Raw genomic sequence first — 24,571 nt, forward strand, 5'->3', positions numbered from 1 at the left:
AGACTGATCCTGAACCTAAAATCCCTCAATCTGTATTTGAAAACTTTCAAGTTCAAAATGGAATCTCTTCGGGCAGTGATCTCCAGTCTAGAAGGGAGGGATTTTATGGCGTCAGTCGACATAAAAGATGCCTACTTACACGTCCCGATATATCCTCCACATCAGGCTTTCCTGAGATTTGCGGTGCGGGATTATCATTACCAATTTCAGACGTTGCCGTTTGGACTTTCCACGGCCCCGAGGGTCTTCACCAAAGTGGTGGCGGAAATGATGGTGCTCCTACGCAAGCAAGGTGTCACAATTATCCCGTACTTTGACGATCTCCTGATAAAGGCGAGATCGAAGGAGCAGTTGCTAAGAAATGTGGAACTCTCCCTGACGGTTCTACAACATCATGGTTGGATTCTAAATTTGCCAAAATCTCAGTTGATTCCGACAACTCGGCTGCCTTTCTTGGGCATGATCCTGGACACGGAACTGCAAAGAGTGTTTCTTCCAGCGGAAAAAGCTCTGAAAATCCAATGCATGGTCAAGGAGCTTCTGAAACCGGCAAGAGTGTCGATTCATCAATGCACTCGAGTGCTAGGGAAGATGGTTGCGGCTTACAAAGCCATTCCGTTTGGCAGGTTTCATGCAAGGGTGTTTCAGTGGGACCTGCTGGACAAATGGTCCGGGTCTCACCTGCACATGCACCGGAAAATAAGTCTATGTTCCAGGACCAGAATTTCTCTCCTGTGGTGGCTGCAAAGTTCTCACCTTCTAGAGGGACGCAGGTTCGGAATCCAGAATTGGGTCCTGCTGACCACGGATGCAAGTCTCCGAGGCAGGGGAGCAGATAAGCTTTTATATCTATTGTTTCTTGTACGTGTGATACCTGCTTGTTTTAAACCGTGGTTTAATTTATGTACTAAATTTAAATGTGAAGGGAGATATCCTGGACCCTATTTTTATGGACAGATAAGCTTCTATATCATTTTGTTTCTTGTACGTGCGATACCTGCTCGTTTTAAACCGTGGATATATTTTATGTACTTAATTAAATGTGAAAAATTATCTTTCTGCTACGCTATTGTGGAGTGTGATATCCTGGGAGCATTTCCAATTAACACTCACTAAGTAGAAAAATGCTATAAATACATATAGGTTTAAACGGTACACACTATTGGTTGTTTCTTTTTCTCTTTTGCATATCACTGTGATGATATTGGTCTGAGGACCGAAGATTCCTATCTGAGATAAGTGCTTGTCCCATTTTTTTCACTAAATATCATTGAATGTCCCCACCGTCATTTTCTAGGCAGCATTAGGCGCTGATTACTTCTATTTTTTACACATTCTAATCACCATAATTTGTTATCAGCTGCCACCCACGTTTGTGAGGAATGCATGTGAAAATATTTTAATTAGAAGAAAATATTTTAATATTTTACTACAGATTATATTTGATCCACATGAGCGCACACTTATACATTTTGACGATATATAATATAATATTTTGCGTCCAAGACGCATTTTCGTGGAAAAGTGAAAAAAGACGATCGGCGCTTCAAAGTCCCATGGCACTCACGTGTTGTGTAATGTGACTTGTAGCGCATGGAGCAAAGATGTAAGGCATGGCTCTTCAATCTACGGCCCTCCAGCTGCTGTGAAACTACACTTCCCAGCATGCTCTGCCCCATTTTAATCGTGCCTACATAGCAAAACTGTGGCAGGGCATGCTGGGATATGTAGTTACACAGCAGCTGGAGGGCTGCAGGTTTAAGACCCATGATGTAAGAGGACACATCTGTACACCTCAATGGGTGATCTTATCATCTTCCTTAATACAAACCTTGCATTGCCTGTATAATAATAATAAAAATAAAAAAAAGAGCAGGAACCTCCTCCCCAACGGTGAAGCTAGCCTAGGCTTGTATTGACACAAATGGGGGATGAAAAACTTTGGTGTCACCTCAAAATAGCTTATTCCACAACCAGGGTTGGTTAGCACTAGCAAGGGATATTATTAAATGATATTTATAAGGTGCCTCAAGATGTCTGCAGCTCTGTACAGTATGATAAGAACAATGACATATGAAAAACTGGAACCCTCAATGATAAATCCAGGGACAGTGGAGTGAGTTGGGGGGAGTAGGGTAAGAAGATGCAGTGAGGAGTAGGCAGTACGGATGATGTAATGGTTAGCATCACTGCCTCACAGCACTGAGGTCATGGGTTCGATTCCCACCATGGCCCTAACTGTGTGGAGTTTGTATATTCTCCCCGTACTTGCGTGGGTTTCCTCCGGGTACTCCGGTTTCCTCCCACAATCCCCCAAAAATATACTGTTAGGTAAATTGGCTCCCAACAAAATTTACCCTACTGTGAGTGTGTGTGTGTGTGTGTGTGTGTGTGTGTGTGTGTGTGTGTGTGTGTGTGTGTGTGTACATGTGGTAGGAATATGTGTGCGCTATATAAATAACTGGTAATAAATAAATAAAATAAATAAATGAGTAACACAAGGTGAGTAGTTAATGAGCAAATGGCACAAAATTAGATTGTACCCAAGTGGGCAGACAGAGAGGATCAGAGTCTGTAATAATGTGTGATATTTGCATAATTACTATTTATATTGTTAAATTTATTAGATAGATATTTTATTGTCTATGTAAAAAGAAACAACGAAATTAAGATCTGGGACATTCACATAAACAAATACAATTCACCGGTCAAATTAAGACGAACAATAACAGATGGAAAGAAACACTACTTAAAACGAGATGTTCTCGTTCTAATAGACCTGAAGTGTCTACCGGAAGGAAGGAATTACACATAATATACACTTTGCAAAAAAGAAAAATTGGTACTTAGTACCTCTTGGCGCCAATTTTAAATGCTCAGTAATTTAAAAACAGTCTGTCTGCAGCTTTCTTAAATTAGAGGGACCACCACGCCTTCCACAAATAAGCAATACAAAAAGAAAAAAACTAAGAAAGCGCTGACACACTGAATACTAAAATTCAATCACTTTTTATTAAAATATGTATATTTTGTGTATTTTACATATTTTAATAAAAAGTGATTGAATTTTAGTATTCAGTGTGTCAGCGCTTTCTTAGTTTTTTTCTTTTTACGTAATATACACCATGGCAGATATCTGCATACCTGCAACTCTACATATAACATTGCGTTATATTTTAATACAGATGCAATTGAGTAAAAAATATACGCTTCCAACTTTACGTAGGCCCTGTTATGCATTATTGTCGTTTTGTCAGATATTAACGATAATATAATCTTACCTCTCACACCCAGAGATCTGGAGTAATCTTTCCTGTTGCTGCTGATCAATATTGATTCACGTGGCCAAAAATGACGTGGTAGATGGTGAGCATGAGCGGCCTTATCAAAGTAACCTGGATGCTAATGGAATCACCACTGTTCTGTTCCTAGGGGTAAATTTACTAAGATGGGAGTTCTGTTTAAGATGGGATGTTGCCCATAGCAACCAATCAGATTCTACTTCTCATTTATCTAGCACCTTCTAGAAGATAATACCTGGAATCTGATTGGTTGCTATACGCAACATCCCATCTTAAATAGAACTCCCATCCTAGTAAATTTACTCCCTGGTGTCATACATGTTCCTCATTATGCGCGTCATATATAAATAACACGTAACTGCATATAGAGGGGTGATACAGACCTGATTGCTAGGCTGCTAAAATTGTAGCCCTGCGATCAGATAGTCGCTGCCCAATGGGAGTGTATATTCGCAGTGCGATCGCATGTGTACGGCGAGCTGCTAAAAAAAAACCTCAGTCAGCGGACCGCTGCTAATCACTCGCACCTCACTCACCAGTGGCTGGTTTTTACATGTGTGTGCAGTCTGTGCGCAGCCCAGGACTTACTCCTACAGTGCAGTCAGAACGGGCTGATCGGGGCCACAGCTGACGTCACACACCCGCCCTGAAAACGCTCGGGAACGCCTGCGTTTTCCCTGACACTCCCAGAAAACGGTCAGTTGCCACCCGCAAATGGCTTCCTCCTGTCAGCATGCGAATGGCTGTGCGATTAGAAAGTTGATGTTTGCCGACGCGTGAAAACGCACAGCAGCGATCAGGTCTGAATCCGGCCCATAGACTCCACAGGGTTTTTATTTTTCTGTAAATTTAAGGTGGAAATTGGGTGTAAAAATAGGGCATGCTCTACTTTCAGCCACCCATGCTGTGTCTCCATAGGAAACTATCATCTCTGAGTGATGCCTTTAAAATGTTGGTAGATTTTTTTCATGCAGTGGTTTTATTACTTTGTCATTGGTGTGTTATTGGCAGTGGTAATATCCACAGAATTTAAATGGCTCGGCACAGTAAAAAGATAACTAATTGGAACATTGTGTATAGAGTGATGTGTGGTACATTAAAATTGAGGGGCTTATATATCTAGCTTGTCGGCCTTAAGAATAATGTGGAAACAAGTTTTAAATTATCTTTCCACCCTGCCTAATTATAGTGCCTATTTCAGAGCTATCCCCTGTGGTTCATGATGCAGTCTCCATACCGCGTGTTTGTGAGGGGGGGAACTGCGATTCTGCAATTTATCAAGCTCTCAACACCTAATGTTTTTGGAACGTCTCATCAAAAGAAAGAGCTATTGGAGTTTAGGATCTAAAGAGATCACTCTGTTTTTGTACGTACAGTATGTGCAGTCTAAAGACAGAATCTGGCAGTGTAAACTTTCCCCGCAGCGACCAATGGTGAAAATACACTTTTTTTTTTTTTTTTTTTGTGCTTCGATGGAGCAGCAGCTTATTAGACCAGCTATTCCGGCCTTAGTAAATTGATTGCCATGAAGATTCATTCCTTACCACTGTGATGTGTCTCGATGAGGAATTTTGGGGCAGATGTATTAAGCCTGGAGAAGTGATAAAGCAGTGATAAGTGGAAGGTGATAATGCACCAGCCAATTGGCTCCAATATGTAAATTGACAGCTAGGAGCTGATTGGTTGGTGCGTTATACCTTGCACTTATCACTGCTTTATCACTTCTCCAGGCTTAATACATCTGCTCCTTTATACTTTTTGCGGCCTCCCTGCCACTAGTAAGAAATAGATACTGAGGGCAGGAAACAGGAAGTGCAGTGTACAAGGCTTTATACTGTGTAGTAGCTCCCCAATCGTACAGGATGTGTTGAAGACGTTTTTACAAGTGATCCCGCTTGCTTTATGGTTGTGTCTATGTTCCCTTCGTGATCAGGACCAGGAAGTGACAGCACGAGAGAGCAGTAGAGAACTTCCGCCCTTACAGCGCCTAAATGTTTTATCCATTCTCTGTTCGTTTGAGGTTATTTTGTTTTATCTACGCACCGTTGTACCCTTGCGGGCTCGCTTCGCTCGCCACGCTTGGGGCTTGGTGTCTCGCTTCGCTTGCCACAGGTTACTATTCCAAATAGTTTGTGATGCGGACCCAAGGGCTTATGGGAAAGGTCCTCTCCACGAAGGGTAACTAGACGCTTCCCTTGCTTTATACTCCCCCTTTGTCAGCTAGAAGCCAATAATCGGTTAGACTTCTTTGTGTTAATATTGCTTCCAATGTTGAAAGAACAAAAGTTACATTTGCATAAAATACATTTGCATGGGTGTTTATGATGCACCCAAGCCAAGCTCTCCCAAATCTACTACACATTACCCATGTGATGCCAAGTATGTATTAGCATTATGCATTCCTGTATTTGAGCAATTTTGTTCTTGGTGATCAAACTGTCAGTTACATATACAGTAGTATATAAGGTTGAAAAAAAGACAATTGTCCATCGAGTTCAACCTATTTGTGGTCTCCTATGCAGGATTATTTTATATAAAAAAAAAATTTTTTTGACTAATGCTGAAGTCTGTGGTTGCATTATGATGGTAATTTCAAGTTGATCGCAGCAGGAATTTTGTTAGCAGATGGGCAAAACCATGTGCACTGCAGGGGAGGCAGATTTAACATGTGCAGAGAGAGTTAGATTTGGGTGGGTTATTTTGTTTCTGTGCAGGGTAAATACTGGCTGCTTTATTTTTACACTGCAAATTAGATTGCAGATTGAACATGTAAGAGGGTGGCGGTGCGTGTAGTGCCTGCTGCCGTGCAGGTGTAGGTTCACCACTTTCCAGGGGCCGCACTCTCTCACCTTCAGGTACCGGAACCTTCAACGGACCTGGAAATCTTCAGTCGGACCCGGATACGATGACCTAGGAGGAAGGAGATTGCTGAGTGCCGTTTTCCTGACTGTGGACCGAAACGCCCACCGGAACCGAGGAAAATAGCGCTTCCGGGCTAGGTGAGGGTCATCCTAGGCGTACGCCTCAGAGCCCGAATTTCACCTATTGGCACTCTCGCACCAGGTGGAAATTCTACCTTGCACCGGCGTGCAAGGCTCACCGTTCGCCCTGAAGGAAGGGAGACAGATAGGGACAAACACAGAAGGAACACACAGACAGATGTTACTCACCGTCCTACGTCTTGTACTCTGATCTTCTCCACTTACAGGTCCCTGTAAGGAGGCAAAGAGAGAAACAGCCGTGCAGGGCCTCACTCTAACCTAGTGTGCATCCGCTACACTAGCTACATAAACAAAGCCCTCAAACTGGCTCAAGTGTGGTTGATGCAACACAAACTATGCACAAACTCTAAAACAACAATTTGCCCTGCACGGTAACAACACACATAACATCATCAGAGTACAACATCAAACGGTGCTGTTCCTTTATATCCCTACCTGCACTCTGGGGGGTGGACGCCGCACAGCCTTCCCACCTCCTATACCCTCTCTTAGGTGGGGCTCAGGCCCAGCGAGCCTGCCTACCTATACTCCTTGGGATGGCCCGGGCCTAGTGCCCAGCGCCATCTTTATTCACCTTAGGGGGGGCCACTTATCTACTGGGCCTAACGCCCCCTAACTGCACACAGGCCGGAGGCCTGACTTTGTCCCCCGGGCCTAGCGCCCGCCTAACTTGCCACCCGTTGGGTGGCCTGGGCCTAATACCCAGAGTCACCTTATGTACACGTAACGGCCGCCAACTAAACTAGGGCCTAATGCCCTCTAATGTCCCACAGGCCTATTGCCTGAATTGCCCCTCGGGCCTAATGCCCGCCTATCTGGTACCACAGGCCTGTGGCCTGACTATTCCTATGGGCCTAGTGCCCAAACTGCACCCTCAGGCCTAGTGCCTGCCTATCAGGGCCACGGGCCGGGGGGGCCCCGACTACACGTGGCCACGGGCCTGGAGGGCCCGACTAAACGTGCCCACGGGCCAGGAGGGCCCGACTAAATGCCCCCACGGCCAGGAGGGCCCGACTAAATGCCCACAGGCCGGAAGGGCCTGACTGTGCCCTCGGGCCTAATGCCCGAACACCCGGTGGTCTAGGGAGGAGAGGGGGGGGGCACCTTAGAAGGGCCTACCTGCGGTGGGGAACTGCACAGCTCAATTGCTTCCCACCACTGCAGCGCTTCTCGGCCTGGATGAGCTCTTCTGCCGCTGGCCCGTCCTGGCCAGCGGCGCCACCGTCTCCTCTCCGTGTCCAGCCGCCGCTGGACATCTTCTTTCCGGAGCCTGGAGTCTTCTGGCCTCTTCCGCGGCCACCGGAGCTTCTTCCGCGACGTCTTTCTCCTCCTCGCGCCACTCCGATCTTTGCCGCTCTTCGGCGCGGCTTCTTCTGTCTTCGGCGCCCGGGGGCGGGGCCTGTGACGCGGTGAGCGCCGATTGGCTCGCCGCGCCCGCTTCTGATTGGCCGGTGAGCTGCGTTTGGCTCGCTGGCGGCGCCGGATTTAAAAAGACGCTGGCGGCGCTTCTCATTGGCGGCCCAAGTGGCGCCAAGTTTGAAACGCCGCCGCGCAGCTGCCCGTCGCCTTTGACAATCTGGTGCAGGGAAACGTCCGATCCCTGCACCAGACACCCGCTGCTGCTGTACGCCGACAGGTGCTGGGGATAGACAAGCTGCCCACAGCTAGGGTCTGCACCTCGGATGTGCCCTGGAACACAGGGCACATCTCTACATTTCCCCCCTTTTTCCTTTGTAGTCCCTACAAAGGTACTCACGATATCCCTTGTCCGCGGGTCAGGAATTCCAAGGTCCTTCCGGCGAGGTTGTGTTCGAGGGCCCAGCCCGGAAAGACCGTGACCCCACATCCTTCATCCTCCAGCTCCGGGTTCCTCTTCTTACCTCCTGACCTCCGTCGGCGTATCCTCTGGGGGAGTGGCATCTCCTCACGGTCGCTCGACGTGGGCCACCAAGGAGAATCTTCCTCCACGGGGACAACAGTCACCCACTCTTGACCTCCCATATAGTCTGGGGCATCGTCCCTTTCTTCAGGGTGTGGTACCGACCACCACCCAACAGCGGAATCCTCCGGGGTATCCATTTCCTCCCGGGCAACAACCACCATCTGTTGCTTCTCCTCGTGGTGCATCTCCAAAGGTCCCATGTCTTCCTCTGGAACGGGTCCTCCCACGGCATTACGATCCTCTCCCCGTACGTCCGTCCAATTCGGCACTTCCGGCAGGTATTCTTGCTCCAGGACTATCTCCTCCTCTTCACGGAGGGCAATCAACTGGGAGCTCGACTCCACCCGATCCTGCCAGTCACTCTCGTCGGCACTTCCGATGCCAGAGTCGTCCTCCATCTGTTCTTGGAGGGATTCGTCGGCGGACAGCTCACCGTAGTCAAAGTCCTCCTCCACCGATACCTGGACTAGGGGATTATTTTCCTCCTCAGCGTACTTGGTCCCTACCGCTGGCATCTCTACTTCCTCAGCGTACTCCTTCGCTTCCGCTGGCATCTTTACTGCCTCAGCGTACTCCTTCGCTTCCGCTGGCATCTCTTGGTACCCAGGACACACCTGTTCCGCACGTCCTGGTCGTGGATGGTTCCAACGTGGGGAGATTCCGGACGTCCTCGTCACTGGGTCTTCACGCCTTTCTTCACAGCGTGGTTTCTTTTCCTCCCAGTCGTCCACCACCGCCTTATGCGGGAAAGGATCCTTCGCTACTGGGGTCGCTTTCTTGGGACAGAGTAGGTCCGCGGCATCTTCCCAGGGACACTCATTGGCCGAATGTCCTGATCACCGACACTTCCAACAAGGGAGGGTCACTGCCACCTTCTCCAAGACGGGTTCCTGGGCCACCTCCTTCACTGAGGGATCTTCACCCGTTGGTTCCGGCTCAGATAAAATGGGCACCTGCGAATCAACTTCAAGCAGGCTCTTCCGCTCCATTTCTCTGGTTTCCTCCTCCCATCTCTGGGCACGACCATCCGCAATCATCCGGTCTTCATTCCACGGACAATCGGAAAGCGCATGTCTCCTCGCCTTACAGAGCGCACACACGGGCTCTGCAGCCACCCGGTCCCAAAGTTGCTGACGAGACTCCGTCAGCTGTTTCACCGTGGCCTCGTAGTCTGTCCTGTCTTCAGTCCATGGACACTCCAGGAGCCGATGTCGGGGATCTCCACAGCTTTCACACCAGGAATCAACCTCGTCTTGGCTCAACTCTTCATCCCAGGGACAACGGTTATGCTCATGCCCGTAGTTTCCGCAGAGCAAACACCAGGACTCTTTCGCTTGGCCCTTCTGACGTCTTCGGTCCGCTTCCTTGACCACCTTCTTTGGGGATGTCTCTCGCCAAGTACATTCGTTGGCAAAGTGTCCCGTTTGCCGACATTTTTTGCAGGGCGTCACGGCGGCTTTCTTGCGCCCCTTCTCCCGGCGCTCTTCCTTTTCACGCTGGACCGACCGCTGCACCATCTTCAGGAGGTCTGCCCCAGACACCGTCACCCAGTCGCTCTGGTCCACACACATCCGGGGGTGGGTCTGTTCCGGAGCCGTCCGCAGGGAGGTCTTCTTGGGGACATTCCACATCGTGTCCGCGGTCCTTGATCCTGCCGACTACGCCAAAAAGTAAGAGGGTGGCGGTGCGTGTAGTGCCTGCTGCCGTGCAGGTGTAGGTTCACTACTTGCCAGGCGCCGCACTCTCTCAGCTTCAGGTACCGGAACCTTCAACGGACCTGGAAATCTTCAGTCGGACCCGGACACGATGACCTAGGAGGAAGGAGATTGCTGAGTGCCGTTCTCCTGACTGTGGACCGAAACGCCCTCCGGAACCGAGGAAAATAGCGCTTTCGGGCTAGGTGAGGGTCATCCCAGGCGTACGCCTCAGAGCCCGAATTTCACCTATTGGCTTTCTCGCACCAGGTGGAAATTCTACCTTGCACCGGCGTGTAAGGCTCACCGTTCGCCCTGAAGGAAGGGAGACAGATAGGGACAAACACAGAAGGGAACACACAGACAGATGTTACTCACCGTCCTACGTCTTGTACTCTGATCTTCTCCACTTACAGGTCCCTGTAAGGAGGCAAAGAGAGAAACAGCCGTGCAGGGCCTCACTCTAACCTAGTGTGCATCCGCTACACTAGCTACATAAACAAAGCCCTCAAACTGGCTCAAGTGTGGTTGATGCAACACAAACTATGCACAAACTCTAAAACAACAATTTGCCCTGCACGGTAACAACACACACAACATCATCAGAGTACAACATCAAACGGTGCTGTTCCTTTATATCCCTACCTGCACTCTGGGGGGTGGACGCCGCACAGCCTTCCCACCTCCTATACCCTCTCTTAGGTGGGGCTCAGGCCCAGCGAGCCTGCCTACCTATACTCCTTGGGATGGCCCGGGCCTAGTGCCCAGCGCCATCTTTATTCACCTTAGGGGGGGCCACTTATCTACTGGGCCTAACGCCCCCTAACTGCACACAGGCCGGAGGCCTGACTTTGTCCCCCGGGCCTAGCGCCCGCCTAACTTGCCACCCGTTGGGTGACCTGGGCCTAATACCCAGAGTCACCTTATGTACACCTAACGGCCGCCAACTAAACTAGGGCCTAATGCCCTCTAATGTCCCACAGGCCTATTGCCTGAATTGCCCCTCGGGCCTAATGCCCGCCTATCTGGTACCACAGGCCTGTGGCCTGACTATTCCTATAGGCCTAGTGCCCAAACTGCACCCTCAGGCCTAGTGCCTGCCTATCAGGGCCACGGGCCTGGGGGGCCCCGACTACACGTGCACACGGGCCAGGAGGGCCCGACTAAATGCCCCCACGGGCCAGGAGGGCCCGACTAAATGCCCACAGGCCGGAAGGGCTGACTGTGCCCACGGGCCTAATGCCCGAACACCCGGTGGTCTAGGGAGGAGAGGGGGGGGGGCACCTTAGAAGGGCCTACCTGCGGTTGAGAAGGCTGCAGTGGGGAACTGCACAGCTCAATTGCTTCCCACCACTGCAGCGCTTCTCGGCCTGGATGAGCTCTTCTGCCGCTGGCCCGTCCTGGCCAGCGGCGCCGCAGTCTCCTCTCCATGTCCAGCCGCCGCTGGACATCTTCTTTCCGGAGCCTGGAGTCTTCTGGCCTCTTCTGCGGCCACCGGAGCTTCTTCCGCGACGTCTTCCTCCTCCTCGCGCCACTCCGATCTTCGCCGCTCTTCGGCGCTGCTTCTGTCTTCGGCGCCTGCCCGGCGTCAGACGCCAGGGGCGGGGCCTGTGACGCGGCGAGCGCTGTTTGGCTCGCCGCGCCCGCTTCTGATTGGCCGGCGCCCCGCGAGCCGCGATTGGCTCGCTGGCGGCGCCGGATTTGAAAAGACGCTGGCGGCGCTTCTCATTGGCGGCCCAAGTGGCACCAAGTTTGAAACGCCGCCGCGCCGCAGCCCGTCGCCTTTGACAATCTGGTGCAGGGAAACGTCCGATCCCTGCACCAGACACCCGCTGCTGCTGTACGCCGACAGGCGCTGGGGACAGACGAGCTGCCCCAGCGCTGCCCACAGCTAGGGTCTGCACCTCGGATGTGCCCTGGGACACATCTCTACAAACACACCACACCCAAATCTAACTCTCTCTGCACATGTTAAATCTGCCTCCCCTGCAGTGCACATGGTTTTGCCCAACTGCTAACAAAATTCCTGCTGCGATCAACTTGGAATTACCCCCTATATCCCTTTTTTAGAGTAACTATAGTGCGCGTCTACGCACCATAACCCTGGATATCCTTATCCATTAGAAATGTATCTAACCCATTCTTAAAGGTGATGACAGAGTCCGACATTACAACTCCCTCAGGTAGGGAATTTCATACACGTATTGTCCTTACTGTGAAAAAGCCTTTACGCCGTATTGTGCAAAATCTCCTCTCCTCTAATCTGAGCGAGTGTCCACGAGTCCTCTGTGTTGATCTAACCAAAAATAGGTCCCGCACAAGCTCTGTGTATTGTCCCCTTATATATTTGTAGATGTTGATCATGTCCCCTCTTAGTCTCCTCTTTTCCAATGAAAACATGCCTAGCCTTGCAAGCCTTTCCTCGTATTCCAGCGTCTTCATGCCCTTAGTTAGTTTGGTCGCCCGCCTCTGAACCTTTTCTAGCTCCAGGATATCCTTTTTTTAGTAGGGTGCCCAGAATTGTACACAGTATTCAAGATGTGGCCTCACTAGTGATTTATATAACGGGAGTATAACACCCTCGTCCCTTGCATCAATTCCCCGTTTTATGCATGCTAATATCTTATTAGCTTTCTTTGCTGCAATCCTACTTTGGGTACTGCTGCCTAGCTTGCGATCTATGAGAACACCTAAGTCCTTTTCCAGTACAGTTCTGTTACAATAGACAGAAGAGGCCGTTCTGTTACGCTTACCGGGTGATTGTGTGACACAGTTACAAACCATATGAATTGCCACGCCTGAGCTGCATGTTCTGCATTTAGCGTAAGCTAAAGTGTGATTTGTTTTATTTATTAAACAACTCTGTGGCTCATTTTATTAACAAGGAAATATGCATAAGAGCAGAGCCTGTCTTTTTGTCCACCATGCACAAAGGCGGGTGTGTGGCCCAATTGTGCGTCTAGGCGCGTTTGCACAGGTGTTGTGCAGGTGTGCAGTCCCTCTTAGGAATGTGTACACTGTCAGAAGTAAACTGTGTGACAGTACTTGTTACAGTCATCTAATGTATCACAACTTCTACTACTTCCCCCTAGAACACTGGTTTATGGTAAGTAAGGGTTAAAATCTTTGTTGGTTTATGCCAGAATTTAAATGGATTCATTTTCCCTAGTGTAAAAGGTATCACATTGCAAGGTGTGATGAGCACCTGATCTTCACCAGCTCTGTGGGCACCCGTCCAACTGGTAGGAACTCCCAAATGCACAGTATTTATCTGTGTAAGTTTATTATTTATTAGCAGTTTCTTATATAGCACAGCATATTCCGTTGCGCTTTACAATAATATTTTGTATAGCCAAACTGCTGGTAGTTTCAGCATCAGGATGCAGATTTATCAGCGTTAATGTTGCTAATGCTGAGTACACACTACACGCTGTGTGTACCTATCGACTGCAGAATACTTGTTGCCACACGATGCAGTGGACGATGGTGCGATGTAGCGTTGGCTGCTGCATTTAAAATACACGTTGTCGTTTCTTAAATCGTCCCATTGGGCGTGCAGCATGCTCAACAGGATGACCAAGGGAACAATTTTGCAGAACCGCAGCGGAACAATAGATTGTCCGATTTAGTCACCTAATGTGTACCCGGCTTTACGCACATAACCAATCCCCCCATGTCCAGCCAACTATAAAGCTGGATACACACTATAAGATATACACTGTACACACTAACGCAGGGGTGGGGAACATTTTATCTACCAAGGGCCATTTGGATATTTATAAAATCCTTCGGGGACCATACAAAAATTATCAACTTAAAAATGACCCTGTCCCCCAGTAGGTATGCCCCTTAGAGGTACTGAGTGCACGTGTCGAAGGCGCGAGCGTGCCCAAATATGGGTGTGGCCAATTAAAATAGAAGGTGATACACAAATGCCCCCACTGTGCTGCTCACCGCTGCTGCTGCTGCCCCGTCCGGCGGCGGCGTGTCTCGGCTGTCAGGGGGCAGGGAGGAGAGCCCGGCTTTGTCGGGTGGCGTCGTGTAGGACCTCAAACCAGCTGCTGGTTCGTGAGCAAATCCGAGCTCGCGGACCGGCAGCGACGGCTCCTGGTTGGCTGCCGGTCCGCAAGCTCTGATTGGCTCACGAACCGGCGGCTGGTTTGAGATCCTACCCGCCGCTGCCGCCAGACATAGCCGCGCTCTCCTCTTTGCCTTGACAGCTGAGACACGCCGCTGGACTGAGCGGCGGCGTGTCTCGCTGACACACAAGCAGATGAGCCGGAACAAATGACTTTGCGTGCCTTATACGGCCCGCGGGCCAGAGGTTCCCCACCCCTGCACTACCGAATAATCATTCAGTTCCAAACGATCGTTTCAATTCCAAATCATCTCACTGATATGTCTCCAAACACTAGACATCGGGCCGTGGTCCATACATCTCGACAGTACCAAAACCGTGAGACTAATAGTGCCTATCCGACCACTTATAGCTCGACTGTGCGGCCCTGATGCTGTCTACACACTACACAATTATTGTCCCTATCTGTCAGGGGTTGGGTTTGTTTAACCAACGCTTGGAAGTCCGCCGGTCACAATACCGATTGCGGGATCCCAGCTTTTAGATGGATGGGGGGGGGGGAGGCAAGCGCAACGAAGTCCCTTTTGGGCTCGCTGCACTCGCCACAGATTCTGTTCCCGCGAGTGGGAATAGTCCCTGTTGGTCAGCATACTGACTGTCGAGCTGTTCACCTTTCGGGATCCCGGTGTTGGTATAGTGACCGCCGGTCTCCTGACAGATCTAGCAGTGTAGGACCGAAAATCGCATAGTACATACCTTTACTGTCAGGAGGAGCAGATGCTTTTTGCCAATATCTCCGTGAAGGGAACCGGCCATTAAGTCGACAGTCATTAGGTCGACCACTTTTGGTCGACATGGAAAAAGATCGACATGCACTTTTCCCTTTTTTTTTTCCATTGTTTGATCTTTTTCATACTTTACGATCCACGTGGACTACGATTGGGAATATTAACCTGTGCTGAGCGCAGCGGTAGCGGAGCAAAACACCTCGCCCGAAGCATGGCGAGCGAAGCGAGTTATGCGAGGGGACAGGGTGCGCTAATTTGGGTTCCCCGTCACTTTAAGAAGAAAATGACACCAAAAAAAGTTACAAAAACTCATGTTGACCTTTTACCGTGTCGACCTTGTTCATATTGACCTAATGACCCATACCCCTCAGTAAAGGTGCATGGTGTTAGAAAAGCAGAAAATAACCGTTTGATATTGTCTGTCTTCTTGAGGGTACGGGCTCATTGATTGCTTTTTGCTCACGACGCCCCTTTGTGTGGCCCATTACTGCTTGCATCAGGCCATACCGACATCAGTTAGAATATTGTGCCCAAACACACACCGCAATCATTACACCAGTGGATTTGAAACCTAATCAAGTGAGGACACCTTTTTATTTAGTTATTTAACAGTTATTTATGTAGCAGACGCGTTTCACAGCTCTCGACAGAGAACATTTATTCATTCAGTCCCTGCCCTTGGGAATCCATAGTCCCTAGCACATGTACACCTATACGTACAGTATATGCAGTGTTGTCCTGTAAATGCTACAACTTCACATAACTAGAGCTTGTGTCCATAATATTTTTGTTTGCCGGAAATATTTTCCTGGCTTGGTAACGTTATCATTTAACCAGTAAACGATGCGTCTTCGTTAGGGTCATTAAAGGTTAACTCGCAAGTCAAGAAACACTGTTCGATGGAGATTTGAAAGACTGTAATTGGCAGACTGCTGGCATGTAAAGGGTTAAAAACATAGACCAAAATAACCTTCATAGTGTTACTGTGTACCTGAAGCCACTTGTTCCTACACCTATAGAGAAAATAGTTAATAAGTAGCATATCCCATACTGGGGTAACTTTGGGATATCTTTTTCACGGACGTCTGCGTCTCTGTATGCACCTCAAATAATCCGCTTTTGGACCTGACATTTTGGACAACAGTATTTGGCCTTAAGTGTTCCCAGGCCTGTCCCAGTCGCACCCTTTCTGTCCCCAGCATTCAGCAACTTAAGGTCCTACAGCTGAGGCCTGGGTCGTTCTCCCTGAGCACTCCCCACTGTACACCGGGGGTTTACCCACTGCATCTCCACAGCCGCTGGTGCTTGTCCGGTGCTGCGGTGCAAGCAGAGATAAAAAATACATGTAAACTTACAATTAAATGTTTCCTAGCACTAAAAATGGCGCAGCAGCACAAGGGTGAACCTCCCTCAGTTTCACGACTGCCTTCGGGGAAAATAACGTAATATGAATTGTAATGCTCCAAGACCACCGAGACGGTCTTGCGTACAATTTGCCTCGTACTTCCCTACTCTCCTGGATCTCTGGTGGTGTTCCCAGACGCCAGGAGTAGTGGGCAAGTCTCACAGAGGTCACCGGCCAGCCGGTCGCCCATTTCCAGAGTAAAATGGGCAGTTTGCAGGCTGAATTTCATCATCGTGGCCCTGCCGTCCATTTCAAGTGCTATTAAACTTTTCATTGTATAGCTAGAAGTGGGGCCATGATAATGCTATCGCAACATCACAACCCCATTAAGTCACCTGTGCTCAAGCATGGATATCCTTGAAACCTGGACTGTAATGGCAGAGTTTGGGAAACTCTGCCCTACACCATTCCGGACCCTGAACCACTATATGTTTAAAAAGAATTAGAGGCAATGGCATCTCTGGGGTTGGTGACACCCAGTGCAGACTGCGCATGTACACAGAATGGGTCATGGTGTCATGCCCATGATGACACGCCCCTTGATCTTTGAAGTCCATCACCACTCTTCAGTGATGCCATTCAAACTGCTATTTTGGTGTCTCCTGGTTTAGTCCGCATCCCCCCCTAGTGGCGCAGCTGGTGAGGGGAAAGATTATATAAATCATTGTGAACTTGCATTATTTGCACAAGATAAATGCAGTGTGTATGGAGTTATTTATCTTTGCTCCTTTTATCTTCCAGGTCACGTATAAGCAGGAGTATCTTTGTGATGTGCATCTTTCTAGATCTCCTTGGCAATTCAAAATGAATCAGGTAAGTGTAAGATAAAATACTGTCTGGATTAGAACATCTTTCAGTCAGGGCAGATTGTCCATAGGCTACGAGAGAGAGAGAGAGAGAGAGAGAGAGAGAGAGTGTGTGTGTGTGTTTGTTTGTGTGTGTGTTTTTATTTTTTATTAAAATTGATTTGCTTTAAGTATACATTTGTATCTTCTCTGTTCTCATCGGGAGTGGTGTGTTAGATAGACAGTTCTCATGTCATCATGCATTGGATGACATAATAGAATTGATGACCTAACGTCCCTGGTGACCCAACGGTCACTTACCTGTTCCCGGCGGCAGTGGTGTCTCAAGCATCGTCTTCCAGGTCCCGGTGGTGACGTGTGCAGCACTTCTGCTGCCGACCTCTGACAAGTGGTGGTTCTAGAGGGTATTTCTCTGACGTCCTAGTGGATGCTGGGAACTCCGTAAGGACCATGGGGAATAGCGGCTCCGCAGGAGACTGGGCACAAAAGTAAAGCTTTAGGACTACCTGGTGTGCACTGGCTCCTCCCCCTATGACCCTCCTCCAAGCCTCAGTTAGATTTTTGTGCCCGGCCGAGAAGGGTGCATACTAGGGGCTCTCCTGAGCTTCTTAGTGAAAGTTTAGTTTTAGGTTTTTTATTTTCAGTGAGACCTGCTGGCAACAGGCTCACTGCATCGAGGGACTAAGGGGAGAAGAAGCGAACCTGCCTGCTTGCAGCCAGCTTGGGCTTCTTAGGCTACTGGACACCATTAGCTCCAGAGGTACCGAACACAGGCCCAGCCTCGGAGTCCGGTCCCAGAGCCGCGCCGCCGGCCCCCTTACAGAGCCAGAAGCAAGAAGAGGTCCGGAAAAATCGGCGGCAGAAGACATCAGTCTTCAACAAGGTAGCGCACAGCACTGCAGCTGTGCGCCATTGCTCCTCAGGCACACTTCACACTCCGGTCACTGAGGGTGCAGGACGCTAGGGGGGGGCGCCCTGAGCAGCAATGTAAAACACCTTGGCTGGCGAAAATACACCACATATAACCCCCAGGGCTATATGGATGTATTTTAACCCCTGCCAGAATTCACCAAAAAGCGGGAGAAAAGGCCGCCGAGAAGGGGGCGGAGCCTATCTCCTCAGCACACGGGCGCCATTTTCCATCACAGCTCCGCTGGAAGGACGTCTCCCTGACTCTCCCCTGCAGTCCTGCACTACAGAAAAGGGTAAAAAAGAGAGGGGGGGCACTAATTTGGCGCAGTTTTGATAATAACAGCAGCTATAAAGGGAAAAGCACGTTATATAGTGGTATTCCTGTCTATATATAGCGCTCTGGTGTGTGCTGGCATACTCTCCCTCTGTCTCCCCAAAGTGGGGTCCTGTCCTCTATCAGAGCATTCCCTGTGTGTGTGCGGTGTGTCGGTACGATTGTGTCGACATGTTTGAGGAGGAAAATGAGATGGAGGCGGAGCAATTGCCTATAATAGAGTTGTCACCCCCTAGGGAGTCGACACCTGAGTGGATGAGCTTATGGAAGGAATTGCGTGACAATGTCAGCTCTTTACGAAAGACAGTTGACGATATGAGACAGCCGGCTACTCAGCTTGTGCCTGTCCAGGGGTCTCAAACGCCATCAGGGGCTCTAAAACGCCCGTTACCTCAGATGGCAGACACAGATACTGACTCCAGTGTCGACGATGATGAGACAAATGTGACTTCCAGTAGGGCCACACGTTACATGATTGAGGCAATGAAAAATGTTTTGCATATTTCTGATAATACAAGTACCATTAAAAGGGTATCATGTTTGGTGAGAAAAAACTGCCTGTAGTTTTTCCTGTATCCGAGGAATTAAATGAAGTGTGTGATGAGGCGTGGGTTTCCCCCGATAAAAAACTGATAATTCCTAAAAGGTTATTGGCATCATACCCTTTCCCGCCAGAGGATAGGGCACGTTGGGAAACACCCCCTAGGGTGGATAAAGCGCTCACATGCTTGTCTAAACAGGTGGCACTACCCTCTCCTGATACGGCCGCCCTAAAGGAACCTGCCGACAGAAAGCAGGAGAATATCCTAAAATGTATATACACTCACACGGGTGTTATACTGCGACCAGCAATCGCCTCAGCCTGGATGTGCAGTGCTGGGGTGGCGTGGTCGGATTCCCTGACTGAAAATATTGATACCCTAGATAGGGACAGTATATTACTGACTATAGAGCATTTAAAAGATGCATTTTTATATATGCGTGATGCGCAGAGGGATATTTGCCGACTGGCATCAAGAGTTAGCGCGCTGTCCATTTCTGCAAGAAGAGGGTTATGGACGCAGCAGTGGTCAGGTGATGCGGATTCCAAAAGGCACATGGAAGTATTGCCTTATAAGGGGGAGGAGTTATTTGGGGTAGGTCTATCAGACCTGGTAGCCATCCTCATTTCTGCCCCGTGGCAGAGGGAGAGGAAAAAGGCTGCAGCACAGCCAGTTCCCAGGAACAGAAGCCCTCTCCCGCCTCCGCAAAGTCCTCAGCATGACGCTGGGGCTTTACAAGCGGACTCAGGCACGGTGGGGGCCCATCTCAAGAAGTTCAGCGCGCAGTGGGCCCACTCGCAAGTGGACCCCTGGATCCTTCAGGTGGTATCTCAGGGGTACAAATTGGAATTCGAGACGTCTCCCCCTCGCCGTTTCCTAAAGTCTGCTTTACCGACGTCTCCCTCAGACAGGGAGGCAGTATTGCAAGCCATTCACAAGCTGTATTCCCAGCAGGTGATAATCAAGGTACCCCTCCTGCAACAGGGAAAGGGGTATTATTCCACACTGTTTGTGGTACCGAAGCCGGACGGCTCGGTGAGACCAATTTTAAATCTAAAATCCTTGAACACTTACATACAGAGGTTCAAATTCAAGATGGAGTCACTCAGAGCAGTGATTGCAAACCTGGAAGAAGGGGATTATATGGTGTCTCTGGACATCAAAGATGCTTACCTACATATCCCAATTTACCCTTCTCACCAAGGGTACCTCAGGTTTGTGGTACAGAATTGTCACTATCAGTTTCAGACGCTGCCGTTTGGCTTGTCCACGGCACCCCGGGTCTTTACCAAGGTAATGGCCGAAATGATGATACTCCTTCGAAGGAAGGGAGTTTTAGTTATCCCTTACTTGGACGATCTCCTGATAAGGGCAAGATCCAGGGAACAGTTGGAAGTCGGGGTAGCACTATCTCAGATAGTGTTGCGGCAGCACGGTTGGATTCTCAATATTCCAAAATCGCAGCTGATCCCGACGACACGCCTTCTATTCCTAGGGATGATCCTGGACACAGTCCAGAAAAAGGTTTTTCTCCCGGAGGAGAAAGCCAGGGAGTTATCCGAGCTAGTCAGAAATCTCCTAAAACCAGGCCAAGTCTCAGTGCATCAATGCACAAGGGTCCTGGGAAAAATGGTGGCTTCCTACGAAGCAATCCCATTCGGCAGATTCCACGCAAGAACCTTCCAGTGGGATCTGCTAGACAAATGGTCCGGGTCGCATCTTCAGATGCATCAGCGGATAATCGTGTCACCAAAGACAAGGGTGTCTCTCCTGTGGTGGTTGCAGAGTGCTCATCTTCTAGAGGGCCGCAGATTCGGCATTCAGGACTGGGTCCTGGTGACCACGGATGCCAGCCTGAGAGGCTGGGGAGCAGTCACACAGGGAAGAAATTTCCAGGGCTTGTGGTCAAGCCTGGAGACATCACTTCACATAAATATCCTGGAGCTAAGGGCCATCTACAATGCTCTAAGCCTAGCAAGACCTCTGCTTCAAGGTCAGCCGGTGCTGATCCAGTCAGACAACATCACGGCAGTCGCCCACGTAAACAGACAGGGCGGCACAAGAAGCAGGAGGGCAATGGCAGAAGCTGCAAGGATTCTTCGCTGGGCGGAAAATCATGTGATAGCACTGTCAGCAGTGTTCATTCCGGGAGTGGACAACTGGGAAGCAGACTTCCTCAGCAGACACGATCTACACCCGGGAGAGTGGGGACTTCATCCAGAAGTCTTCCACATGATTGTGAACCGTTGGGAAAAACCAAAGGTGGACATGATGGCGTCCCGCCTCAACAAAAAACTAGACAGGTATTGCGCCATTTCAAGGGACCCTCAGGCAATAGCTGTGGACGCTCTGGTAACACCATGGGTGTACCAGTCAGTGTATGTGTTCCCTCCTCTGCCTCTCATACCCAAGGTACTGAGAATTATAAGACGGAGAGGAGTAAGAACTATACTCGTGGCTCCGGATTGGCCAAGAAGGACTTGGTACCCGGAACTTCAAGAGATGCTCACAGAGGACCCGTGGCCTCTGCCTCTAAGAAGGGACCTGCTCCAGCAGGGACCCTGTCTGTTCCAAGACTTACCGCGGCTGCGTTTGACGGCATGGCGGTTGAACGCCGGATCCTGAAGGAAAAAGGCATTCCGGATGATGTCATCCCTACCCTGATCAAAGCCAGGAAGGATGTAACCGCACAACATTATCACCGTATTTGGCGTAAATATGTTGCGTGGTGCGAGGCCAGGAAGGCCCCTACAGAGGAATTTCAACTGGGTCGTTTCCTGCATTTCCTGCAAACAGGACTGTCTATGGGCCTAAAATTAGGGTCCATTAAGGTTCAAATTTCGGCCCTGTCGATTTTCTTCCAGAAAGAACTGGCTTCAGTTCCTGAAGTTCAGACGTTTGTCAAGGGGGTACTACATATACAGCCTCCTTTTGTGCCTCCAGTGGCACCTTGGGATCTCAATGTAGTTTTGGGGTTCCTAAAATCACATTGGTTTGAACCACTCACCACTGTGGACTTAAAATATCTCACATGGAAAGTGGTAATGCTGTTAACCCTGGCTTCGGCCAGGCGTGTGTCAGAATTGGCGGCTTTATCCTATAAAAGCCCTGACCTAATTTTTCATACGGACAGGGCAGAATTGAGGACTCGTCCTCAATTTCTCCCTAAGGTTGTTTCAGCGTTTCACCTGAACCAGCCTATTGTGGTACCTGCGGCTACTAGGGACTTGGAGGACTCCAAGTTGCTGGATGTAGTCAGGGCCTTGAAATTATATGTTTCCAGGACGGCTGGAGTCAGAAAATCTGACTCGCTGTTTATTCTGTATGCACCCAACAAGCTGGGTGCTCCTGCTTCTAAGCAGACTATTGCTCGTTGGATTTGTAGTACAATTCAGCTTGCACATTCTGTGGCAGGCCTGCCACAGCCTAAATCTGTAAAAGCCTATTCCACAAGGAAGGTGGGCTCATCTTGGGCGGCTGCCCGAGGGGTCTCGGCTTTACAACTTTGCCGAGCAGCTACTTGGTCAGGGGCAAACACGTTTGCTAAATTCTACAAATTTGATACCCTGGCTGAGGAGGACCTGGAGTTCTCTCATTCGGTGCTGCAGAGTCATCCGCACTCTCCCGCCCGTTTGGGAGCTTTGGTATAATCCCCATGGTCCTTACGGAGTTCCCAGCATCCACTAGGACGTCAGAGAAAATAAGAATTTACTTACCGATAATTCTATTTCTCGTAGTCCGTAGTGGATGCTGGGCGCCCATCCCAAGTGCGGATTGTCTGCAATACTTGTACATAGTTGCTGTTACAAAAATCGGGTTTTTGTTGTTGTGAGCCATCTTTTCAGAGGCTCCGCTGTTATCATGCTGTTAACTGGGTTCAGATCACAGGTTGTACGGTGTGATTGGTGTGGCTGGTATGAGTCTTACCCGGGATTCAAAATCCTTCCTTATTGTGTACGCTCGTCCGGGCACAGTATCCTAACTGAGGCTTGGAGGAGGGTCATAGGGGGAGGAGCCAGTGCACACCAGGTAGTCCTAAAGCTTTACTTTTGTGCCCAGTCTCCTGCGGAGCCGCTATTCCACATGGTCCTTACGGAGTTCCCAGCATCCACTACGGACTATGAGAAATAGAATTATCGGTAAGTAAATTCTTATTTTTTCCCCCTAATTCCTACCCTAACCCCAACCCTCCCCTTAGTGCATCACCCTAACCTCCCCCCCGCAGCCTAACCCTAACCCTCCTGGTGGTGCCTAACCATAACACTCCTCCTGGTGCCTTACTGTGGCTTCCCCCCCAGCCTAACCCTAAACCACCCTGCGGTGCCTTACCGTAACTACTAAACCCTCCCGTCAGTGCCTAACCCACCCTGCGGTGCCTTACCGTAACTCCCCACAGCCTAACCCTAACCCTCCCAGCAATGCCTAACCCTAACCATGGAAGAGACATGCACAATTTTAGGTTTTCCTGCCTTCAAATAATGTGGCGTGTTTGTGGGCGAGGTTCTATCAGAGTTTGGCAACTAATGGAATGTGCCTAATCGAGAGAAACCACCCCCTCTTCCCTAATGAGCCCCAATGAGCTGTACCTTGTAATATTTTAGGTGGATTTCACTGGTGATTGAGGGTCTGATGCAAAGTTGAATGCTAGTCGATTTAGCGCACGTATCTTGAGTACGTTCGCACTGAGAATGCTCCATATGCATTTATGAGCAATGTTAAGTCGTCACATCTCCACCTGCAACTGAATGCGCCTAAATGGGTGGCACTAGGTCGTTCACACATTGTCTGAGATTTTAGTGAGGACATGTCGGTGACATTTCAGGCATTGCGAGTTGTACATGTGTGTAATTACGCTAGTTTTCAGGGGGCCGAATATAGGGCTGGTGCATGTGCACTAAAGTGCCGACTGCTGTTAAACATGCATACAGATACGGGCGTCTGGTTCTAGAAATGTGCACAAGTCGGCATAAGGCGACTGGTCTGTGCACACAATGCAGGAGCAATTACAGGTGACTTGCATTCAAACCCTACATCAGCTCCAGGATTGTCAGACTTGTCCCATGATTAGACTAGGCCTGCTTCAAACAGTGTTGGTATATTTGTCAACAATCATGATGTAGCCAAGAGCATGTCAGCATTTCACGTCGGCAGAGTACATGTCATTATGTTCACAATGTTAACCTGCACAGTATCGACTTAGAACATGTCAACATTCTAAATGTCGACACGTCACCCTAATGCTTACCCTAAGATTTGTTGACGTTATTATATACACATGTCATATGTTGACATGTTAATGTCGACATGCTGAATTGCAACACTGCATACCCTTCTAACAAATTCAGTTCCACCACTTTAGATTTACATTTTCCACCTCAAACGGCTATGACGTGATTTGTGCTGAATAGCGTAAATGTAGTTACACCTCTGCTTTACAGTGCTGGTAATCTTGCCATTGTATAGCAGGAGGCTGAGTAAGGCCGACATGATTGTGCCATCATGCCTCCCCTGCACCGCCCACCTATGCTCTGCCACGCCCTCAGCCAAGAAGTCAGGAAGTACAGTTGTAGCAATGCTCGGCTTACCTGTGATGTGTGCGCGCACACATCGCGGGTACGGTTCAGCGCACCTGGCTGTCATTATTAGGTTGGGTGTGGATTATTAAATCTACACTAAAGTCTACAGTCAATAGGTCAACCACGACATGGAATAGGTAGACAGTAGAAAAGGTCAACGTAGAAATGGTCGACACAAAAACAGGTAGAC

General features: G+C 49.3%; 1 protein-coding gene across 3 annotated transcripts in view; it reads left to right on the forward strand.

The window, feature by feature from the left end:
- Positions 1-24,571, forward strand: part of PRDM2 (PR/SET domain 2) — a 282,691-nt gene that overhangs the window by 25,932 nt on the left and 232,188 nt on the right. For all 3 annotated transcript variants that reach the window (XM_063943520.1, XM_063943519.1, XM_063943521.1), the window contains one exon: positions 16,953-17,024. In XM_063943520.1, coding sequence (XP_063799590.1) covers positions 17,016-17,024 — 9 coding nt within the window. In that variant the 5' untranslated portion in view covers positions 16,953-17,015. The remainder of the gene's footprint in view (positions 1-16,952; positions 17,025-24,571) is intronic.

The sequence above is a fragment of the Pseudophryne corroboree genome, chromosome 10 (genome assembly GCF_028390025.1).
Source record: "Pseudophryne corroboree isolate aPseCor3 chromosome 10, aPseCor3.hap2, whole genome shotgun sequence".
NCBI lineage: Eukaryota > Metazoa > Chordata > Amphibia > Anura > Myobatrachidae > Pseudophryne > Pseudophryne corroboree.